Here is a 23,160-nt window from a genome sequence, read left to right as displayed (position 1 = left end):
ATGACTTTTGCTTACACCTGCGCGGAAGTGACAAACTATCTTTGTCTTTTTTGTTTATATCATTTTATTAGAGCCATCTCTCTTTTACAGTCTGTCAATGTAATAAATTAAGTAAAACGAAAATTGTATTTGTGTGTGCCTGACACTGCATATGAAGCATTTTTTTTGGATATATTGTGAGTATATAACGTATCTATACATAAAATATCATTGGTTGTAATAACACGGCTGAAATTTCATAGACTTTTGAGCATAATTTATTGTAAAAATATCATGGTTACTAAGGAATATTATCCGAAACGGACGAAAAAAGCACAGTAATTCGTCTTAAACCTTCACGATAAATACAATATTTATCGATACGTATCTACTAAAAATACGCTGTGTATGTACATATAAACAAAACGGTTAATTATCCGCTCTGCTCAACATGTTAAACACAAAATTGCCGCGTGTCTATCATCGCTTCAATCAAATTACACCTCAGTATAAATACAGACCCTTTACACGTTAATCGTAATCGCTTAACCGCTTAGGAATAATACTAATAAAATTTTATTATAGCACTTAAATTGTTTAATTGTAACTAGTATTGCTGTAATTAATGTATGTGGTTAGTGGTTACTAGTTAGATTAACTTTGTACTTACAATAGTGTTTATTATGTACAGGTCATACCAGGTATAAAATAATTTCCAATTTTATTAGCATCTTATGCGATGATTATCGACATACAAAATCTCTTTGCTTTTAAAGTGCTGGCAGAATTCTGACTGATGTCGTCGCTACATTATGGTTATGACAGCTCGCTAAGGCTTTCGTAACGGGAGGGAATACAAAACTAAAAATAAAAAGCCAATGGGCAATATCCTCAATAGCATTTAATGAAGGTAAGGACTTTCGTAATTGCTTGTTTTATGATGTCTCTTTAGTACGTATATTCGCGGAGGGTCCATTGGCAGTAACACAATTGAAGCTATAAACTCGATTACACTGGAAGGTTGAACTTGAGGTAGATTGGGATCAATTCACTGATGATGGTTGATGTCATCTAGCCCTTACTGACACTTTTAATTAAAACTATTTTTCCGTACAATGATGTCATGCAGTTTTATGACATGCGTGTATAAATGCCAATAAAAACAGTATCAGTGTTTATTGTTGCGTTTGCAATGACTTCGTCGTCAGTGTATGTTCTTTGTGAATTGGTGGTAGAGCAAGAAAGAACTTTTGTGGTACTGAAGAATTAAATAGTTTACACATGTAAAAAAAAATTCACGGTCTAGATATGCGTTCTAGACCCTGATTTTTTAAAATATACGGCAGCTTATTCCCACTATTGTTTATCTTTCCCGATTTTTAGGGATCATCTACTAAATTAAATATGCAATTATTCAAATAACGATAAGATAGTGTCGCATATATGAATAGGCTTTATCAAGATACTGTTAAATAGATATTAAATATTCTCAGCATACAATTTTCTTAGCAGTTAACAAGAATATCACGCGTCAGTCTGTCGCGATTATGTACTGAGTGATGCAGTACGCAAATAAACGTTATAGACCGGGAGATACTGACACAAAATTTCGAGTCATTTGTAACAGGATGGCGGTTCTACAGGGGTCTTAGTACGCAATGACAAAAAGAAAAACGATGGTGTGAACACTGGTACCGGCGGCTTAGTCGCGTGGGCGTTAGTCGAACTCGTCGTAAAAATAGCGAAAGTCAAACGATTTGTAACACAAAAATTTTAGAATTTACCGATAGCCCATAAAAAAGAAGTAGGCGGTACTGTCATGCCATACTTTTCCGGTGTGACTTACAGCCCGCCATACCGACGCAAATGTGTTGATATTAAAAAAAACAATTCAACCATTTGTACCAGGCTAACTTTTGCACAGGTAACCATCGTCGTGTAGCCATTTACGAAAATCACCATACCATACTTTTCGGACGATTCCAAATGGTCGCCATACCGCCGAAAATCTGCAAAAAATTTTTTTTTTCGCCAAACTTTTTGTACCAGTATTGCATTTGTATTTTTGGAGAGTATTTGATAAAATGTGACCATTATTATATTTGCCATACTTCTAGTAGGGGGAAAAAGTGCTGCCATACTTCATAAATAAATTTATTATTAATTTATAGAAGTGAAGATTTCTACCACCTAGATCTTTGAAATTTTGTATTTATATTTGTTGAACCTCAAACTTATAGGAAAGATTAATGCCATACTGTTACAAATCGTTCAAAATACGAATAAAATCATACAATAAAAAACAATCTTATACACATTCGCCACCTCCCACAGGTATGGCATTATCACACTTCTATTTATAATCATTCAGGAGTTGTTGAAAAAAAAATTTAGGGTGTTACAAATGGTTCGGCGAAAAAAAAAATTTGCAGATTTTCGGCGGTATGGCGACCATTTGGAATCGTCCGAAAAGTATGGCATGGCGATTTTCGTAAATGGCTGCACGACGATGGTTACCTGTGCAAAAGTTAGCCTGGTACAAATGGTTGAATTGTTTTTTTTAAATCAACACATTCGCGTCGGTATGGCGGGCTGTAAGTCACACCGGAAAAGTATGGCATGACACTACCGCCTACTTCTTTTTTATGGGCTATCGGTAAATTCTAAAATTTTTGTGTTACAAATCGTTTGACTTCGCTATTTTTCCGACGAGTTCGACTAACGCCCACGCGACTAAGCCGCCGGTACCAGTGTTCACACCATCGTTTTTCTTTTTGTCATTGCGTACTAAGACGCCTGTAGAACCGCCATCCTGTTACAAATGACTCGAAATTTTGTGTCAGTATCTCCCGGTCTATTATATTTTATTGTTATTATAAATTGATGTTGTTATACTATTTGGTACTTAGAATCACAGAATAATATAGTGAATTTTTTCAAACTTTTAAATATTCCAAACGATTTTTCATATAATATGTCAATCAGTCTTCAATCAGTATTCTTCTTTTTCTAAAGAGACAATTCTCGAGACTCGATTCCAGCGGGGACAGGTTCTGCCAATGTCAAGTTTTGAACAGATGATTATCATTTTGTTTAGTAATTTTAAGGTAATTTTATTAAGAATATTCTGTGCTGAAAAAAAAATCAGGGATAAGATATAGGTAAACCAGAATCTGATGGCAATTAGGGAAATCAAAATTTTGAGTGTGCAACCCTAGGGAAAATGGACTGAACGATCTTGATACTGCTTATTTTTTTTTATTTTGTCCTCAATATCATTAGTCACATTACATAAGTGGACAATACTGTACTTAATAATGAGATATCCACTTAATATTATGTAAGTACATACTTACATGTATAATATACATTTTACTTTTATAGAGGTAATACATATTATTATTTACACATACCTATATTTGTATATTCATAATCAGTATGCCATGTGAAAATATCGATATAATGATAATGTAGATCAAAACTAGACTGCTTATAATTTTTTTATAAAATAAAATAAAACTATCTTTATTTTCGTAAGTATTAACAGATACACACATTATAAAATTGACTTGGACAGCTTGGACTTGACAAATAGCCGTATTGGAAACTCCTGTAATAAGTTTTCATAAAATTATATTATAATCAACAAACCACAACAAACAATATTATAGTTACCTACATATAATATTTATTAATTTAAAGTATCAAAACGGGTAAGTCCAATTTACCAATAAAATCTTCAAAATTGAAAATTGTGATGTGTTTGACCCTTCTTCATCGAATATTTTTCTATACACATTATAAACAACACCTCTTGCTTGTGATCGCAGCGGCTTTTTCGACATTTTCGAAGATTTTTTAGATAAAATCCTAAAAATTATTCATCAACTGCAAAAAAGACAAATAATTTGACAACCAATTTGATAGTTGTCAAATAAGTTGCCACATGAAAATCTTTTATTTCTTAAATATAAATATGCCATCAGATTCTGGTAGACCTATAATTAGTTCAACTCACTTTCATATTTCAGTTAATTAACTTTGTTCCTTACGAACCACTTAATATTTGCTAGTAATAAGTAGCCAATATTAGCCATAAGCAGAAGTAATTACTAGTAAATGATAAATTGAAATTTTTGTCTGAGAGGTCAAGTGCTCCAATAATTGTAGGAGACGAGACTTGTAACGATTGATTCTTATTGAATCGTCCTTCTATTCTGCCATATAACTATTGATTTTAGCAGTGGCGGGGCAAGACCTAAATTTGATGTGGGCAAGACAGATTTCGCGAGGCCCTGTTCTATGGCGACCTGAAGACGGATTTTATAAAATAATGAAAACAAACAAAACAATTAACACTGCCAAGTTTTTATTGCGTTAAGTTTTGACTTCTTCCTAGTAAAGAAAGTAAACAAATAAAACCAGGGATTCCCCTCACTCTGGTTGGTTTTTTTTTTATATTAAGGCATTGGAACTCTGGTCGGTCGGCAGCAAATGTTGCCAGACTAAGAAAACATGTTTCACAACAAAATAGATTTATACCGTGAAATATGCCAACATTGCCCACAAGGGTATCTTTGCCCGAAGATCAATTCATAAGAAAATTTTTAAATTGCAAAAATACCTTCATACTTTGGCAACATTAATAGATAGTACTTGGTGTAAAATAGGTTATAAACTTATAACTTATATGTCTGACAACACTGCCTATTGTGTGTGTCGCTTACTTAAATCAGCAACTTGTTGTAACTCGTCGAATATCATGTGTGATTTCGTGGGCAAAAAATAGTGAAAATTCAAGTGATAGTTTGTGCATGATGGCTAAAACACAGGCTATTTTTACTCATAATCTATAATATAAAAATGAATCCCAAAATGTGTTGGTAAGCGCATAACTTGAGAACGGCTGAACCGATTTTGTTAATTCTTTTTTTATTATATTCCTTGAAGTACGAGGATGGTTTTTATGTAGAGAAAACGTAAACATGTACCATGGGCGAAGCCGGGGCGGACCGCTAGTTTGTTATAAAATAACGTTTGAAGAATATTTTAATGCTAATAATACCACTGAAGGTTGTTTTAAACAAAAGTTACAATGGTGAGCAAAATTACCCAATAATGTAGCGATTTATATTTGACAACATTGCCCACATCAAAAAAGCTTAGGGTTGGCACATTTCATATTACCAAAAATTTGATACTTAATAATTTTACTTCTATTCGGTTGATTTCGGAAAAATAATTGAAATTTAAAAGCTTAATTTGGTATCCCGGAAAGAATCATGATAAATAAAGTTAAATCGCTGAATTTTAAGCACAACTTAAATGTAAAAATATGTTTATTTTTATTAAATAGTCACTGAACAATATTCTGTTTTGTTTTTTTTTTTATCTTTTTTATTGTCTACAACTTAATCCTACTACGAAATCTTTGCAGTAAATGAAATCGAAAGTCATGCTAATTTTACTGAGATGTACCAACCCTAGGCTTTATGGAAAAGCGAAATGCGATTTGTATGAAAAAGAGAAAAAATACCTGGGTAACTTTGCCCAGCCACTTAAGTCGGGAACCTTTCATGATACTGCTTTTATTTTAAAAGTAAACGACATCTTTACCAATATTAATTATGAATTGGACTTAAATGTAATCTGGCTAGAGGTCATATTTACACCAAAAACCGACGCGACGTGGGCAATGTTGGCAATAAGTGCTGATAACTTTGCCCGCCCTCAAAAACAGACAAAAAATGAATTAAATGTTGAAAAATAATGAAATTTGCTACAAAAATATATGCATATTATGATCTAAGAAAAACATATTATGCTAACAGAAAATAAGTTAACGTTTCCATAGAAATTTTTTGCGGAAATTGAAATTATTCAAAAAAGTGGGCAATGTTGGCATATTTCACGGTATCTTTTATTTTATTTTATTCTCGCTTTAAAAAATTTTGAGGCGCGAGGCCCCTTGTACCGCGAGGCCGTAGGCGATGGCCCACGTCGCCCACGCCTTACGCCGCCTCTGGATTTTAGCATAGTTTAAATCTTATTTTTGCGTAGAATAAAGACTAACATGAAAACCAGTTAAAGAAAATTATTTTTTATTAGAAACGGTCACTAAAACGATGCGATCGCTCCTTTAATTGATACGCATAAAAGGTTTCAACAAATAAACAGGGTGCCATCGCACATAGGTATCCCATTAATACATTATTAATCAAATAATCAACATGTCCTTTATTTTTATATTTTACAGCAGCTATAATAATAATTAAAAACACGTTCCGAATTAAGAACCAGCGGTTTTGGTAAAAATGCAAGGGAAAAAATACATAATCATCTTCATTTTTATATTTCCTCAAAATGTTTACGCGGTAGAGTGAATGATTAACGTTAATATTTCATTTACAACACAAAATCTTAACGTGCTGTATAATAGTAATTAGTATGTTATTAGTTATTACCATGTCATCAATCTTAATATTATTAATCCTCTAAAGACATCTGCTGCTATATTTCAATGAATAAATCTTGCAGTCACTTAAAGTAACAGCTATTTATTTGCATAAGAATTAAACTCGAACGGCAATAATGCTATTTATTATTATACTAATATTGGAACTCGGCCATTTTAACTTATTATTGTTAACCATCTGCTGCAGCTTCACAAGGGTTCAATAAAAGACAGTGCATGCTAATTCAGGTTAGAAAAGTTTGTGTATTTCAGTCAATATAGCTCTTAATAAATCGTTCGTGGAAAACTGTAGCTTTGATTTTATTTATCGCCTCCCTTACGTTTGCATGCTTTTTTTCTTATTTTATATTTTATAACCAGTATGACCATGCCCTTATCTTTTCCGTGCTCAAACCTATAGCAATGATTCATGATTGCATATAAGTAACGAAGCGTGTGGTGAAATTTTACGATACATAAAATAATACAGCTCTGGCTCATTACTCAATATCACAAGATGCAAATATTAGCCCGCGAGAAACATCGTGGACATTGTTTGGGAGTTAAGTCATAGGATATAAAGACGTTTTTACATTACCTTCTGAAATATTTAAAAGAATTACCAACGACTTTATGAGCAATAACTTTATCCAAAAGCTAACGCACTGTATGTGTTAAAAATTAAAATTATGAATCATATTAATAGCTGATGGATGTGTGACCCGAGCTTTGAATTTAATAGAACTATTATGTTACGTGGTACATTTAGATTAATACTATTTATCTAGGTGGAATGATAGTGTGCCAGATTATATTACAAACGACCTTTACGAACTTTTTCAATAAACCGCAAATTCCTATACCTTGGTCGATACAAACCACCGTTCTTAGAAGACGCCCTCATCGTGCCAGCACGCGGAATGAATTATAGCATTGGCAATGTTTGAGATGTCAGAATTCCCAGCACTCGTAACGTATCACCCACTGCGCATGCACGACACATGCACCACAGCTTGTACTACAATTTCTTCTACATCTCCTTTTATACATATACGCCGCGCATGCACTTTTCGCACAGTGTGTAAGAAAAACTAGATTCCTGTGTAAATTTGCGCGCGCTTGGCACTCGGAACATGTATGAAAGTTAAAACTATTAGGTCAAGTGTATTGTTGGAATGAGCCCTAGTGTTCTTATTATTTCCAATATTCAAGGTAGCTTTTGTTTTTTTTAATTGAGAGATTTTTTTTTAAGTTTTAATTTTTTATTAAAAAACTCACTCAAACATAAAAAGAACTAAGTTTTTTTATTCTGGACAACTTAATTAAAATATCTGCTCTCAATTAATGGATACAAAATTATTGCAAATCTCTAAGATCTGTTACTACAAGAGCCTTGCCTTTTAAACCCGTAAGTAATTATCTTCTTTCTTTCTCATCTTCCATTATTCAATGCGTACATTATTAATTAAAAAGAACAAAACCTTAAATAAAATTTATCGACTTTAACCAATTGAAGGCGTTTTTTACTTTTACACCAATTAATCAGAAGGGCATTCCCAAGTAGCAACAAATTAAGATGGTATTGAGACTCATAACGCATATTATTCCAATTTACATGACAGTTGACGGGCGCCATAAATTAATTAGCGATCAAATTGCTCTTCAAGTGATGTTTTTAAATTGAGGCGTGTCGCTTCTGTCAACGGTGGTTTAACTTTCGACAAATTAAGATGAATCTTGATGTAACTCGTAATTAGTAAATTCTTTAAGAACAGCGGATTAATGGGTCGTTAATGAATGACAGTATAACAAAAAACACGTCTTTAACAAGACGTGGTTAAGCTTTTTGCGCCAGCTGGATAACTTTGTTAATTAACTCAAGCTCAATTATTTTTGAGTAGTTAAACGTATCGTCTGTCAATAGCATTATACATAAATTGTCTTACCTATAGATGCTAAGAAATAGGAATAAAATTAAACGAGTAATTTTATTTCTATTTCCTAACATTCCATAACAGTACTTGGCTGACTTCCTATAAATTAATTTACAATTTACCACATTAGCCAATGGGGTTTAGTTAATAGTTTATAATAATCGCTTTAAATGCAATATTAAAGCTGTATCTAATGCATTGCTACTAATATATGAGGGAAATCACGCTTGTTTCCTTCATAAAGATGCTAATGCGAACTGTCCTTAAATATCGCCAGTAATAATTATAAAAAGACACTTCCTTCAATGCATGGTGTAGGTAAATAGCTATAGTAGTATATAGGCACAGATTAGAGAATACTTACTTCGTAAGTATAGGTTGTGCATATAAATCTTGGTTTCACAATTTCAGTAAAGCCCAATTATTTTTAATCCGCTATAAACGAAAGTAAAAGAATTTCACCTTATCCATCAAGGGTGGCGAGTCAATTATAAGCTGAAGTTCCCATTAAAAAAACGTCCATAAATATTCAATATACCGAATAAATAACATAAGCGGAGCCATTTAAGGTTACCGTGAAAACCTTTTAAGTGTTGTTAATCTTGTTTCACGGCCATGAGAATACTGAATGATTTCTTCATATTATTATCTGCGATCGATTTTCGATCGTGTGTTATAATTTGGCAAGTCCCAGGCGCCAGATCGATGAATATTTCATTAGTTCTTTTATGCTCAATTTGGCCGAACCCTCATGATTATCATAATCATCATCACGGTATTAAGTAGGCTTATTTAAGATACTTTTTAAGTGGTAGGTATTTTTGTCGAAAATTTATTAAATCTGGTTCCATCAGGTTTGTGAATCAATAGTATGTAAATTATATTGATATTTTGAACACCTCAATAATTGGCAGCGATTCTAAATTATGATAAATTATCTAAAACAGTGCTCTACATTGATCATCTCAATCTTAAATAAATAAACGTTTAAAAAGTACCTTTCTTAAGTTTCTATACTTATTTAAAGTATAAAAAGTGCAGACAAAAAAAATTAGGTAAGTTTCGCACTGACGAAACTCATATGATATACATATCTGATGAAACTATAAATGATTGAGCAAAAGTCTTAATTGAAACCTATAATTAGAATGGTAATGAAGTTGCAAAGGCGTAAAGCGCAAAAAGCTTTTACCACAGATAAGATAATTACTAATTTACTTACACTATAAAAACTGATACACGAAGTCAAACTATACTGCAACAATAATATAAAATAATTATCAAATACATACACAATGTATTAATTAATTCAAAAGATTATGAAGTAACCTTTACAAGAATGCAATTAATCTATAATTTCAAGGTCTCATATAAAATAATGACGTCATATTCCTCGTCACCGCGCGAAGTGTTGGTGTTAAGTAACCATTCGTTCAATGGGCAGCCAGCGAGAGCAATGTCAAGTGACGATGTAAGTTACAAACTCATAGATTTCAAATACTTCCAAAAATTTGTAGGGAATAAATAGTAATTTAAATTAAGTTGTGAATTAGTTCCACTCTTGTTCGACTCTACAGACTACATAACATAGATGATATTATCCAAGGACTTCCATAGAGTGGCAAGTACATTAGGGAAAAGCATCACTCCTGACTGACCTGACTTAACGTCTAACGATATCCCATTTTTGTAATATAGCTATAAGCATAATTATCTTAAAAGTGAGTAAATACCAAAAAATATTCTAAACGTGTTAGCCATAACCATTAGTCATACCCAACAATTATCCAGAATCTTATCCCTCATTGGAAATCATAAACTGTGATGTGTATCACACACATGTCTACGACAGTGATTACGTCTTACACAATACACTACTGTTTTACCATAAGTTCATTACTTGACCCAGTACAGTTTAGCGGCGATTAGGCGCCGAAGTTGACGCCATCGTTTGTATACTCAAACTATTTGTAATAATAAATAGGGCGTGTCACGTAAGGTTATAACGTGACAGGTCTAGGCCACCTAATAAAATATGACGGGAACATTCCCGATTGACCCAATTGAGACCGCGATTATATTTATTCATAGGTTAATTGACGGAATATTAAGGTCCAATCAATATATTATGCTAATATAAATGGTCGTGGGAGAAAAAAACTCTTAAATACGTACCTACCTTCAATTGACAATTTAACATCTTTGTTAAAATCATTTTATTCGTAAGTTGTCAATGAGTTGGGTCATTTTGGTTCACCTGCATATTTTATTTCCCTTTTTTTATGTGGAATAGTAGAATGCAAAATATATTAATTAATATGTAGCAAAGTAAATGGCTATCACCATTTAATTATGATAATGTATTATTAATTAGTTGAAATAAAACAATATTTATGTTTAACATTCAAAAAACAAGAGATTTGTAGTTTTAATTGACGGTTGAATATTTATAACATAGCAAATAACAGTTATTTAAATTACAATATTTAGCTTGTTCTTATCAGTTATTAAGCTTAATAGGCGAAGGTTAAAACAAAAACTTCAGACGCGATGCAAATAAGTTTGAAACCGGTTGATTGAACGAAGTAATTATGATTTTTTGTTTATAACCAAGCGGGTTATTGACCCGTTAGACTATTATTACGGTCATTATATAATACTATGATTGATTGACTTTGACGTGCATATAGGTGTTAAATGGTGGATTACATTAAATTTGCTGATAAGGAGGTCAGTAGCTTTTAGGGTAGTAGATTAATCTGTACTTTATAATTAAGTAATCAATAATTTATAAATGCTCTTTAAAATAAACTACTGGAGTTCTCTTCCATCACCGTTTGAATTAATAAAAGAATTAGTTTCAATTAAAACTCAGATAACCTAAAGAAATAAAGTTATTTTACGACACACCGGAAAATTTTCATCCTATTAAGTACAATACATCGATCGTATCGTGTATCTAAGATCTAGCGTTAACTCTGTTAAGCCTTTATTTTTACCTCTGTTAAGTTTAAGAAGCAGTATTTAATTCTGTTAAAAATAGTTAAGAAAACTTCTTAGTCACGTGTGTAATATAGATATGGAAAATCGCAAAATTCCGATACAAGCGTCGTCCAATAATAGCTAAATATATTTACAATGATACACCCGTCTACCGCTGAAAGAAAAGCTCCAACTGAATAACCTAGTTGGCACGGAATATTTAGCACAAAAATTATAATCGTATAATTTAAAATTTCCCACGCTCGATGTAATGTAAACAGTGTGGAGATATATCCGCTTCATATTTTTACAATGATTCGATGGAAAGAGTTGGTATTTTCACAACTATATCTTAGATGTTCACTTCCTATTTTAAGACGATACGTAATTTTTTTATTTAGGATTTCTATAAATTTTGTGATTAGTATGAGGAATAATTTGCAATAGAAATCTCAAGTTCAATCTCAAGTTCAATCCATATAGGTGAGCGTTGAACTTTGGCGGGCATGTAGAAATTTATTTATCTGTCTGGTCTCTGCTGCTCCAATCAGCGAAACAAGAAAACTGGGAACATATTATTATTGTTAGTGTTGTTTATCTATTATCTATAAGCGTGACATGGAATCACATATAATTTTATTCGTAATATTTAGCGTAATAACTAATAAACTACATATTCTAAGCCCCATGGGAGACCTGTTTCTGTAATCCCTTTTGGTCTATTTGTATTTATAGAACAATCTTTATGGACTACGTTATCCGATTCAATAGTACATAGGCCTAAAACAAATGGAATATTTCCATTTACGAGAATAGCATATCGATAAATTCATCAATAGGAAACGTAATTCATTCAACGTCGTTCGCATAAACATGAATGCCGGAACAGAGCTAAGGAATGAAAATATTTGTACCACTGAAAATGTCACCACGATAAACATTGGTTACTTCCAGATTAGGTAAAATAATAATTTCTCTCATATTCTCCGTTGTACACTTGTATTTGGTGTTTTAGAAAATCTTGATTTTGTCAATAAGTACAAACTAAAATGTTCTTTACTACTCGTCTTTTAAATAAACTTATAATAATTTAAGTGACTCCCATTCTCTTTACTTTCATACTATTTGCAAATTGATTTTGGAAGTAATTAGCAGTTAATTAAATTGAATATTTAGGATTATTTTCAGTAAAATAAAATCTGATAGATAAAAGGAGCTTTTATTTTATCGAAAGCGTAACTTATCAACAAAATGACACTCAAAGATATCCAATGAGTGAGGATGCTAAGGCTTATAAAAGCCACTATCTCCTACGCCTACGGTTTTGATAACCCGAAACCCTTCCATTATCAGAGCTAATTTACTGATTTGATACTGGCAAAAATAACATTTGATTTGCATTTTCTGTTTTTTTTTCTTTGAGTGAACGTAACTAGTAATTTCAGGAATAAAAAAATTGTTGGATAGTCGTTAATCGAGGAGATAGGACTTAGGAGAGGGGCATCAAATAAAAACGTTGCAATGTTTTTAATATACAATTTGGCATATCAGCCAGTCTTATACGTTCTTATTCTGTTCGAGTAATTTAAAGTAACTAAACAATCTCAACGGCGCGGCGTCGCAAACACAATTTTATTCGCTATAAATACACGGCCATCTTCGCCATTATAAATTATTTGGAACCACTACCGTGACGTTAATGTAGCCATCTGTCCTAAGGGCTATGTTAGGGTTTTATAAACGCGTTAATAGATTTTCAGTCCATTCATCACTTTACACTTCGCGGAATTGCACGGTTTCCAGAAATTCTTTATATTATGCAGCTTGTTGCTCATAAGTCATAACGCTGCAGGTTTGGAATGAAACTGAAACTTGAACTTTAATGTTGAAAATGGTCGGAGTTTTGACCTTACATTAATGTTAGTAATACTGTTACAGCTTTAAAGGTGGCTTATGCCTTTAATAAAATACTTAACTTATTATAATATTAACTTAGATTTTTAAATAATAATATTATTTTATTTTGAACTTTTAAATAACATTACAATGTTACAAACTACATCTATCTACATAGAATTTTGCTTAACTAATATTTGAACATCATTGTTACATAATATTAAAAACAGGTACGTACAAAAAAATAACACATGCAATCCAAATTTACCCACAGGTTATATTTACACAATATTGTTTTTACAGATGTAACGTAGTTATATTTTCTCTCTGGCGATAGATTCCTAATAAAAATAGACGCGCTGGAGAATTTATATCATGTTTAATGTTCCAAACGATAAAACTACACAAATCTATTTAAAACTAATTTATTGATACACGCTGTATTTTATAACTTAAACATTTGAGAGTTCGGTGAATATACGACGTTATAAACATAAAAAGTGGCGAAAAGAATTAAGAAAATGATCTCCTTTGGTCCAAGGATCCCACAAGTGATATATGGCGAACATATTGCTAATGTTAGGAAAATCAAAGAGAATTATCAACGGGAAGACTTTGTGAAAAGCTTTGTTCGCGTAACAACGAAAGTGATGCAAAACATCTTGAATTATTATCACTTCAAAGAAGTGTAATTGTAAAAATTGTAACATTGCGAATCTGTTTTGCTCTGATATATTTTTATCTGCATAGTGCACTATGAATAATGATGTTTTTTTGTGCGCATGAGTTGCATGTATGACGTGTAAATGTGAATATTATATTTTTATTAATTTCGATGAATGATTGATTACAATTGTTTTATTGGCGAGGCTCCAATCACGTTTTTATATTAAAGGAAACTAACAGATGTATGATGGTTACTGGTTAGCAACAAAAACCACTATGTATGTATTCGTATCGATGTGTGAAATTTATTGCTACAATATCGTGATGTATTTCAGATTCTTTGTCACAGTTTTTAATATACCTAATTAAAAAATTTCATGTCAACTGTTATCTGCAATTTATATGAAAATTATTTGATTTATTTGTAATAATCGCCATCAACCAATTTCATGCGGTTGGGACCGCAGGATTTATACATAATATAAGTGTGTGTAGCAAATTCAAATGTGACTATTTTAATAGATAATTTATGTATATAAATGTATGCCTTGATCGTCGAAAATCTTATATATAAAATTCTCGTGTCACAATGTTAGTCTGCATACTCCTCCGAAACGGGTGGACCGATTCTCATCAAATTTTCTGTGCATATCGGGTAAGTCTGAGAATCGGCCAACATCTATTTTTCATATGTACCACGGGCGAAGCCGGGGCGGACCGCTAGTATTCATATAAAAGTAAAATTTGCCATATCTATGAAAATACTAAAATATGTTATATATATATTTAATTTTTTATTGTTATGATATCGGTCAAATTGCTAATAAAATAGCGTTAAAATCTAGTTTTAAACTTTAGATATAAAACAGATAATACGCATATCTTTGCACACAGAGAAGGTGCAGACTTTTTTCACAGACATGTTTTAAAAATAATCAGAAATTTTATCCATCAAATACTTGAGTCTATTAACAAATTACAGTGCTCAACAATATAATAAACACTGACAAGTTCAATTTAAATTGCCTCTTTTCATATATCAAAACCTAGTTAAGTACTAAAAAATGAAATATTTTTTTAATAATTAACTACCTATATCTAAGTAAAGTGATTATTATATCACTTTAGATATAGGTAATTACCTACTGCAGAGTTTGTGTGTTTGTTTGTTTGCTCGAACGCGCTTATCTCGGGAACCACGGGTCCGATTTGAAAAATTATTTCACTGTTAGATGGTCCATTTATTGAAGAAGGCACTCTAAGACCAATAGGAGCGGAGCAATGCGGGTCAAACTTCGGAGCACTGCTATTTAATTATAATGTATATTTTATATGCTTATTTATATGTACGTATTTTTATTAATTAATTAAATTGACAATCTTAAACAATCAAGATTTAATTATAATACAAAAATATCATATAATTCTTCGTTAACCTTGCGTTCCAAGATTGTTATCAACTGTGATCATAAGGGATCATAAACCATTCGCAATGATAAGCCTTCCCAGAATATCTTAGTACGATTTACTATACAGATTTATATGAAAACCTCCGCGTAATCATTATATAAAAGTTATGACTCTCATACATTAATAAAATATGTAGTAGTCCATTTGTTATTAGCTTTATCATGAATAGGAACTCGGAATCTCAGAGGTGATGTGTTTTTATGCATTAACATACAAATATCTTGTACAGTTAACACCAGTTCGTTCCTAGGACATAAAATCGAATCGAGGCTACCTAGGTGCTTAACCTTTTTAAATTAATTTAGTGCAATAGTTTTCTAAAATTCTAGAACAAACGACCACAATAGATGTGTCAGTTATGATTCACGGTCGTAAGCCTCAGAATGCTTTGTAAGTTGAAAAGTGGGTTAATAACATAATTTCCTGTATTTTACGGCTCAATAAAATTATATATAGTTTGTTTAATGATATCATTCTAATGAAGCATTAATCATTATCTATTGATCTATGTTATGTGAGCTAATCTTTATCCATATACGGTATGATTGCGCGAGTTAAATAGTTGTTTTATTTCTATTCGTATTTCGTACAAAAGCTCTGAGAAAAGTTGATTGTTTACAAACAGTTAGAAACTTGTAAACAGTAAAAATGTAGATAAGTCGTAAAGCGTTGGCCTGGGAAAAACTTGTGATGAATGATTAAGACACATACAATCATCGAAACGTCCAAACATTTATACACCCACGATTATAGTTACGTAGGAAGTGTCAAATTAAAATAGCTGGCGAGTTTCTAAGAAAAATAAAATACTCCGTCTACGAACTGTATTTTCTTTGAAAAACTATCATATAAATAATTCTGGAATCGCGTGTTCCAACCAATATCGGTTATTGGTTTCTAAGAAGCAAATTGGGACAATTGCTAATGAAACCCAGCTTGATGACGTCACAAGTGTACTTGTGAATGTTAATGACATTTGAGATGTCGTGATAGGCTTCCAATGATATTGAGTGAACGGAAAACGGCAAAATGATATAGGCATTGTGTAAAAGGCTACAATAGATACTAACTTTAGTATTTCTGGAAACACTAACAGAAAGCTGAAAGATTCGTCAAGGTTAACTATTTATTTATGTTATAGGTATTTGTTAATGCTAATTGATTTATCATTAAATAGAAATATAATCGAGGTGTTTTTAATAAAAGTATTTTTTTGCGTTTTAATACAAACCCTTGAAAACGCTAGGAGCGTGGAGCGACCTACAACCTTCGCTCATAACATCTGCACAGTTCTTTTGAAAATTAAATACAGTGAATTAAATACAAGATTTTTGCTTATAACTGAATGAGCAATCTTAAAAATGTTTATTAACAGTTTTTTTTGTTTCTCAAAAAGCATTTAGCAACATCAAAGGCAATCGAATGAAACACTTCAATTCAGGACGTTTAAATCAAAACGATAGATACAAAAATGTTACTCTTTCATCATTCAATCAAGTCTTTTAATAATTTATTGGTTATTTCCATGACGGAATCAGAGCTAAATGCTTTTAAATGATTGTATTGTATGAGCTTTCATTATGAGCTATACATTGTATTATATGGATTCTTAAAATATTTATGTGTCGTTAAAAACACCGACACTGATTTCTCTGGTACATTGTTGTAACTGTTTTTACTGTTTAAACACACAAATAAATCAACTATGCGCTTTCACTGGTAATAACTCATTTGTTAATAGTTTAAAAAAGAGGTCGAAAAGCTATTAAGTTTTTTAAATGTAATGTTAAGCTTATTTAGTTGCATTTGAGGACTCGCTTTTTGCAATTTGTATTAACACTTTTATTTAGATCCGAAATACTTAGTTACAGTTTGTCGATGAAAACGGAATATTATTTAATATTCAAATCATTTTACCATATCACCTATAAGTGTACAATTGTTAGATGTTCCCTGAATCGATATCTAGGCACATCCCTTGATAAAATAGAGTGATCCCTTGATAAATTGATGTTCATATCAAATTAAATATTTTCTTAAATTATGGGTGAAGAGTGGTCATAGTAAAGTTTACTAATCTCTTTTATATTCGTTTAATGAACGAGTTTCTCTATTCAATTTCTTTATTCGATAAATTGACGTTTAATTCAATGAATTTTCCATTCGTTTTTTTTTCTGTTCATCTGTACCGAAATATTTTCTCAATGAGTAACGCAATATTGAACTTGATGACAACAAACAAATATTTGTTATAGTAACCTATTAAAAGATAACTAGGCCGCCGGCTATACGTCAGTCTGATCAAACACCCTGACACCTCAAGGTATCTTACTTTTTAGCTAAAAATAAATAAATCTTAACTTTTTGCTATATAAACAAATGGAATAATAAACTAACGTAAATAAGCTAACGTAGTAAACATACTTATTTTGATTCAAACTGTAAAAACTAAAAACCCATTTCATATTTTGTGCAGACAAAATATTTTAATTAAGTCTGCTTACCTGAATGGTGTAAATTTTAAATGATACACATAAAATCTTAGAAAGTTAGAATGAATTGACTTATGTTTGAAGCAAAAATATATTGATAGGCCAGTAGTCGTGTACCTAAATCCAAGAAGAGAGAGGCACCAATTGATTATGAAATTGGTTGCAAGTATAAAAAATAGAATATCCTTTTTCAGATCATTGTTAGACAGACATTATGAACGTTTCTCAAATAACTATAATAAAAACACACATCTATAATTAAATCTTCTTTTATTTAAAACCATATTTTCTTTACAGGATCGTGACAGCAATCTCTCAGTGCCAGCTCGATGGGAGGACAGGAATCTGCGAAACTACCTCAATAGGCCTGCAGTTGGTAAGTTATTTTATTCACAAATATATTTTACTAGCTACGCTCCGCGATTTCACCCGCGTGGCTCCGCTCCTGTGGGTCTTAGCGTGGTGATATATATTTAGTTTATTTTAGCTTCCTCGATGACTGGGCTGTGACTGGGCTATCTAACACTGAAAGAATTTTCAAATCGGATCAGTATTTCCTGAGATTAGCGCGTTCAAACAAACAAACTAACTCTTTATAATATTAGTATAGATTTAATTCTTCTTTAACAGTGCTGTAACACAAACCGATAATTTTACATTAACTAGATCTTTAAAAGTCTTTACTATCTTTAAGTATAGACTGAATAGTTGACTTTTATTTTTCGACCTACTCGTGTCAAATCTTATATGGGTCATAGTTATCAATAACGATAGATAACGTGGTGACGTGACATGAGCTTGGAAATTATGCATAAACCTAAGATCTAGTCATAGTTGCGCTAGACATAAACACACATAAATCATGTCTCGGACATTAACGATTTAATCTGCAACATGCACCCCTGTATCCATAAGATTTATACATATTGCTTCTTAAAGCCCAAATCAAGTCTACTCCAACTTCACGAGGTTCCATAATATAAAGATCAGAGATTGATATACTATTGTATATACTTCCTTAAGTGAGATGACCTACACCCAACTCAATCATTATAAATATGAGCCTCTAATTTAGGGTTGTTGAGGATTCCTCTTCCGCTTCCTCATAATGCGGAAGTTCCGCAATATTTTGGGTTCCTCTACCGTTACCGCATCCTCAAAAATGAAAATAAAAAAATCCTCTTCCGCTATCGCTTCCTCAAAATTTAGAGGAAATTTATGAGGATGCTGATCCGATCGGGCGGCGAATTTACAAAGCCTATTTAAACTATGTACATATTTGAGTTACGAGTCGGACTCTACTAACGAACAAGAGTAGAGTCTTACCGCCATATTTATATCTGCGCCTAATCTCTAAACATAATAATATAACATTTTCTCTCATACTCAGAAGAAACATATTTTACCAAATAATGTTTGTCAAAAGTCATTTTGAATTAAAAAACAAACAAGTTGTTTAAGTTTACATAATAATTAAACACACTTTTTGACTTACCTCATTTGATTTAAATGACCAAAATAATTTCAACACCTTTTTTCCACCCAAATCGTGGTATCACAACAATTTATTAGTCGAAAATATTTGTTATTTTTTCATTTCGATATTTTTTCACCAATATACGGCCTAAACATCAATGCCCACAAAGTTGTGGACGCTAGTTGGCGCTGTAATCGTGCACAGTCCCAATAGATTAGGTTTTTTCTGTGGGTTTTTTCGAGTAATATGCATAAACATAAGATCATCTGAGTCCGGCTCGTGACTCAAATAGTATAGTACTTACAGGCTTTGTAAATTCGCGATCGGGCGAGCTAACCTCCCCTGACCTTAAACATCAATATGTAAAGACAGGAGAATGGCTTTTGTTTTAATTTTTAATTTTAAAAGTTTTTGTTTTTTAATTTTGATTATAATTTCCTATCATCCTCATCCTCATCCGCTTCCTCTTCCGCTTCCTCATCCGCATCCTCTTCCTCAAAAAAATATCCTCTTCCTCATCCGCATCCTCTAAATTTGTGTGTGAAAATTCCTCTTCCTCCTCCTCTTCCTCATAATCACTTCCTCAACAACCCAAGCCTCTATTCATAGTCAACTAAAATTTCCAGAGAAGGCCAGTAGATGGATCGGCGGTATATACGACTACAGTACTCGCGCGTGGAAGTGGGGTGGCGAGTTACGGGACATGCACTACCAGTCCTTCAGCAAGATGAAGAAGATGACTCCCGATGAGCTGAAGTGGCACTGCATTGCTATGTCGCCGGAACTCATGTACAGGTGAGAAACAAATTGAATTAGACTGCCTAGTTTATTTTATTTCAAGTCTTCTCGTAACAAAGGTGTAGCCTGTTGAATTAGGTCCATTTCCAGCATGAGCTATTTACGAATTCTTTAGATTTATCCTTTCGCGCGCGTCAGAAGTACCTCTAGCCATTGACAGATTAATAGCGAATATTATTGTTAAAGGATTTCATTAGGCCACATATGGTTTGTGGTAAGTTTGTCATATTTCAAGCAAAATGTAAGCTTTATTTTTTGAGCTATTTTGATGCCTGGCCTACCTACACTTGGCCAATTCAAAACAAAAACTGTAACGGTTTTCAATTTTAAACACTATTTGTGGGGGAGAATGTTCACAGCTATAATCAAATGTCCCCTCATAACATTAGCTCTATTTAACTTACATTCACATGGTAAGTAAACAGTAATTGTGCGGTCTGACCGGGTGTGCAAGACAAATGTGCGTGTTAGAAACGTACTGGGGAACCAAGGTCGGAGGGGAGCGAATGACACACGCACATGAAACTGAACAATTTTAGAAATTCCTGGAATTTGATTTACGCGAGTGAGATTTTTGAACTGAAGTAAGCGTAGAATTACCAAAACATTGTGAACATTATTTTGTGTATTGTGTTGTTATGTTTATTCCGTCGTTGCCGTGAAAAATATAAACTAGTAGTAAAGAAAAATATTTAGATTTTTTATAAAATATGCTTATAAACAGAACGTACCTACTTATAGAAATTACATGTAATTATAAATGAACTTGATATTATTGTTGTTTATGAAAGTGTCAGTAATAAAATAATAAAAAATGTTAATCCCATGTAACCGTTATATACGGAATATCTCCTTCATTTAGATTCTAAATGAAAGAAAGAAAGAAAGAAACGTTTATTCAATGGCACATACAAACTTAAATGAAAATATAACGTAAAGTAACTGACATGTCCCTTCTCCCTACGATATAGGCTCATTATTAACCGGAAAAAATAATAGACTTAATTAAGAAAATAACGTAAACGATTAATGGAGGCCGCTGGAGTGTAGCCAAGCGCACCGGATCGTGCCAAGAATATTTTTAATTGAAACATTAGGTTCTGACAAAAAAATTAAAAACATATGAAGGGAGTCAATAAGCATTTAACTGGAAACATATATATGTCAAGGGCGATTTTCATTTATGAATGTGGGATGAAGGTTAAATTTCGTATCAATTTCAATTTACTTGGGTTTTATAAGCGTTCCCACAATCTAATATCTAATATATATTATAAAGGCGAAAGTTTGTGAGGATGTATGGATGTATGGATGTATGGATGTTTGTTACTCTTTCACGAAAAAACTACTGAACCGATTACAATGAAATTTAGCACACATATAGAGGGTAACTTGGATTAACACAAAGGATATGTGTTAATCCAAGTTAACCCTCTATATGTTTTTATCCCGGAAATCCCACGGGAACGGGAACTATGTGGGTTTTCCTTTGCAAACGCGGGCGAAGCCGCGGGCGGAAATCTAGTTGGAGAATAATTCAATTATGATACTACTACTACATGATACTACGTAGGTAATTAGACTTCAAAAACAAAATCACTTCTTTACCAATTGCTCTAACTGAAAACTCCTTGCCTTGGCATATCGCGCCGGTAAAAACTATACACTGCCTAAAAAGAACAGGCAGATCTGGTCACTTATTTCCCTTAAAACACCAATTATAGTCAAATATTGAGTGGAACTATGTATATATATTTTTCTACTTATGTTTATATAGTTACTTAAAACAAAATAACATGCGACACGTCTGTTATTGAGCTAAATTGATTCGCGGGTCAATCAGATACATTCCATTAACACCAGCACAATTCCATCGCCATTCATCTGCGCAAACGTTTCCTCTCATTATTCTTCATTGTTCACTTCAGAGATAGCGAAGTAGATTGCAAATTTGAATACGTAGTAGTTTTAGAACTAATCTTGTTACTTAACAATGTATACTTATATATAAGTATACATTGTATACTTATATAAGTATACATTGTAAGTATACTTATACAGGGGGTTACAGAACTACCATATTGAAAGATTTAATAATGTTGCAGTCAATGTAATTTATAACTGTAAATTAAATAGTCTATAAAATTGTATAAATAAAAAATGGATATCTATTTGGTGGAATACATATCTATAACAGCTGGTGGCTTAAATCCACGCATTTGTGTGTGATCCAATAATAAATGTTTCGTGATAATATGTAGAAAAAAGTGTATCATAAATTATTCCTGGTAACAAAATGTATTTCCATATTTACCGAATAAAGTAATAAGTAATTGTACATATTAAATGGTTGAAATTGTCCTTCTTTATAACACATGCTTTGTACATAACAATATGTTTCTTTCTATGAAAAACCATCCCGTATAAACTTATATTACTTATGCTGTTTAAAGCAGAAGCTGATTTAGGACACAATATGATTAAAGATAGCACTAAATTGCTACTTACTTTCGCTTTTCAAATGGGCTGACATCACCGATATATGAAACTATGTATTTATAACAGAGCACTGTAAATACTTATACTAATACCAGCAATAAATCAGCTTGTAGGTGAAGGGTGTGTGAGATTTTATCATCAAATTCAAGGGCGTTTATTAGTGTATCTTTTTTATTTTTTTATAAAAGTAAATTTTTGGTGAATATAAGAATATCGATAGTAAATGTTGCTTTGCAGAATAGTTTTGTGAGGATAGCAATATATCTAGCGATAGCGTCTGTATCTAGTCCTAAAGTCACCAGAACCACAGATACTACTTTCTCACAAACCAAATTAAGACCTCAAAATCGAAACCACCGTTACGACGCTCCGCAAAATATCCGAATTTCCCAGCATGCACGACATTTGCATAAACAATGCAGCATCTACCATTTTAATCGGTGGTCGGTACTTTGAATGCAACCACTCGTGTGGTCCTTGCGAGTTGCGATGCGCTACGTGCGTTTATAATGA

The 23,160-nt window shown here is 32.3% G+C and overlaps 1 protein-coding gene across 1 annotated transcript in view; it reads left to right on the top strand.

Annotated features, from left to right (window-relative positions):
• LOC149904348 (uncharacterized) overlaps positions 1 to 23,160 on the top strand; it is a 117,121-nt gene that overhangs the window by 91,740 nt on the left and 2,221 nt on the right. Inside the window, exons 4-5 of the mRNA XM_090107311.1 lie at positions 18,171 to 18,249; positions 19,977 to 20,145. Coding sequence (XP_089963437.1) covers positions 18,171 to 18,249; positions 19,977 to 20,145 — 248 coding nt within the window. The remainder of the gene's footprint in view (positions 1 to 18,170; positions 18,250 to 19,976; positions 20,146 to 23,160) is intronic.

The sequence above is a fragment of the Colias eurytheme genome, chromosome 11, assembly GCF_061535395.1.
Source record: "Colias eurytheme isolate Ceu_HAF_F1 chromosome 11, ilColEury1 Martin Lab GWU primary, whole genome shotgun sequence".
NCBI lineage: Eukaryota > Metazoa > Arthropoda > Insecta > Lepidoptera > Pieridae > Colias > Colias eurytheme.
Note: the sequence above shows the minus strand (reverse complement) of the source record. Positions and strands in the feature narration are given on the sequence as shown.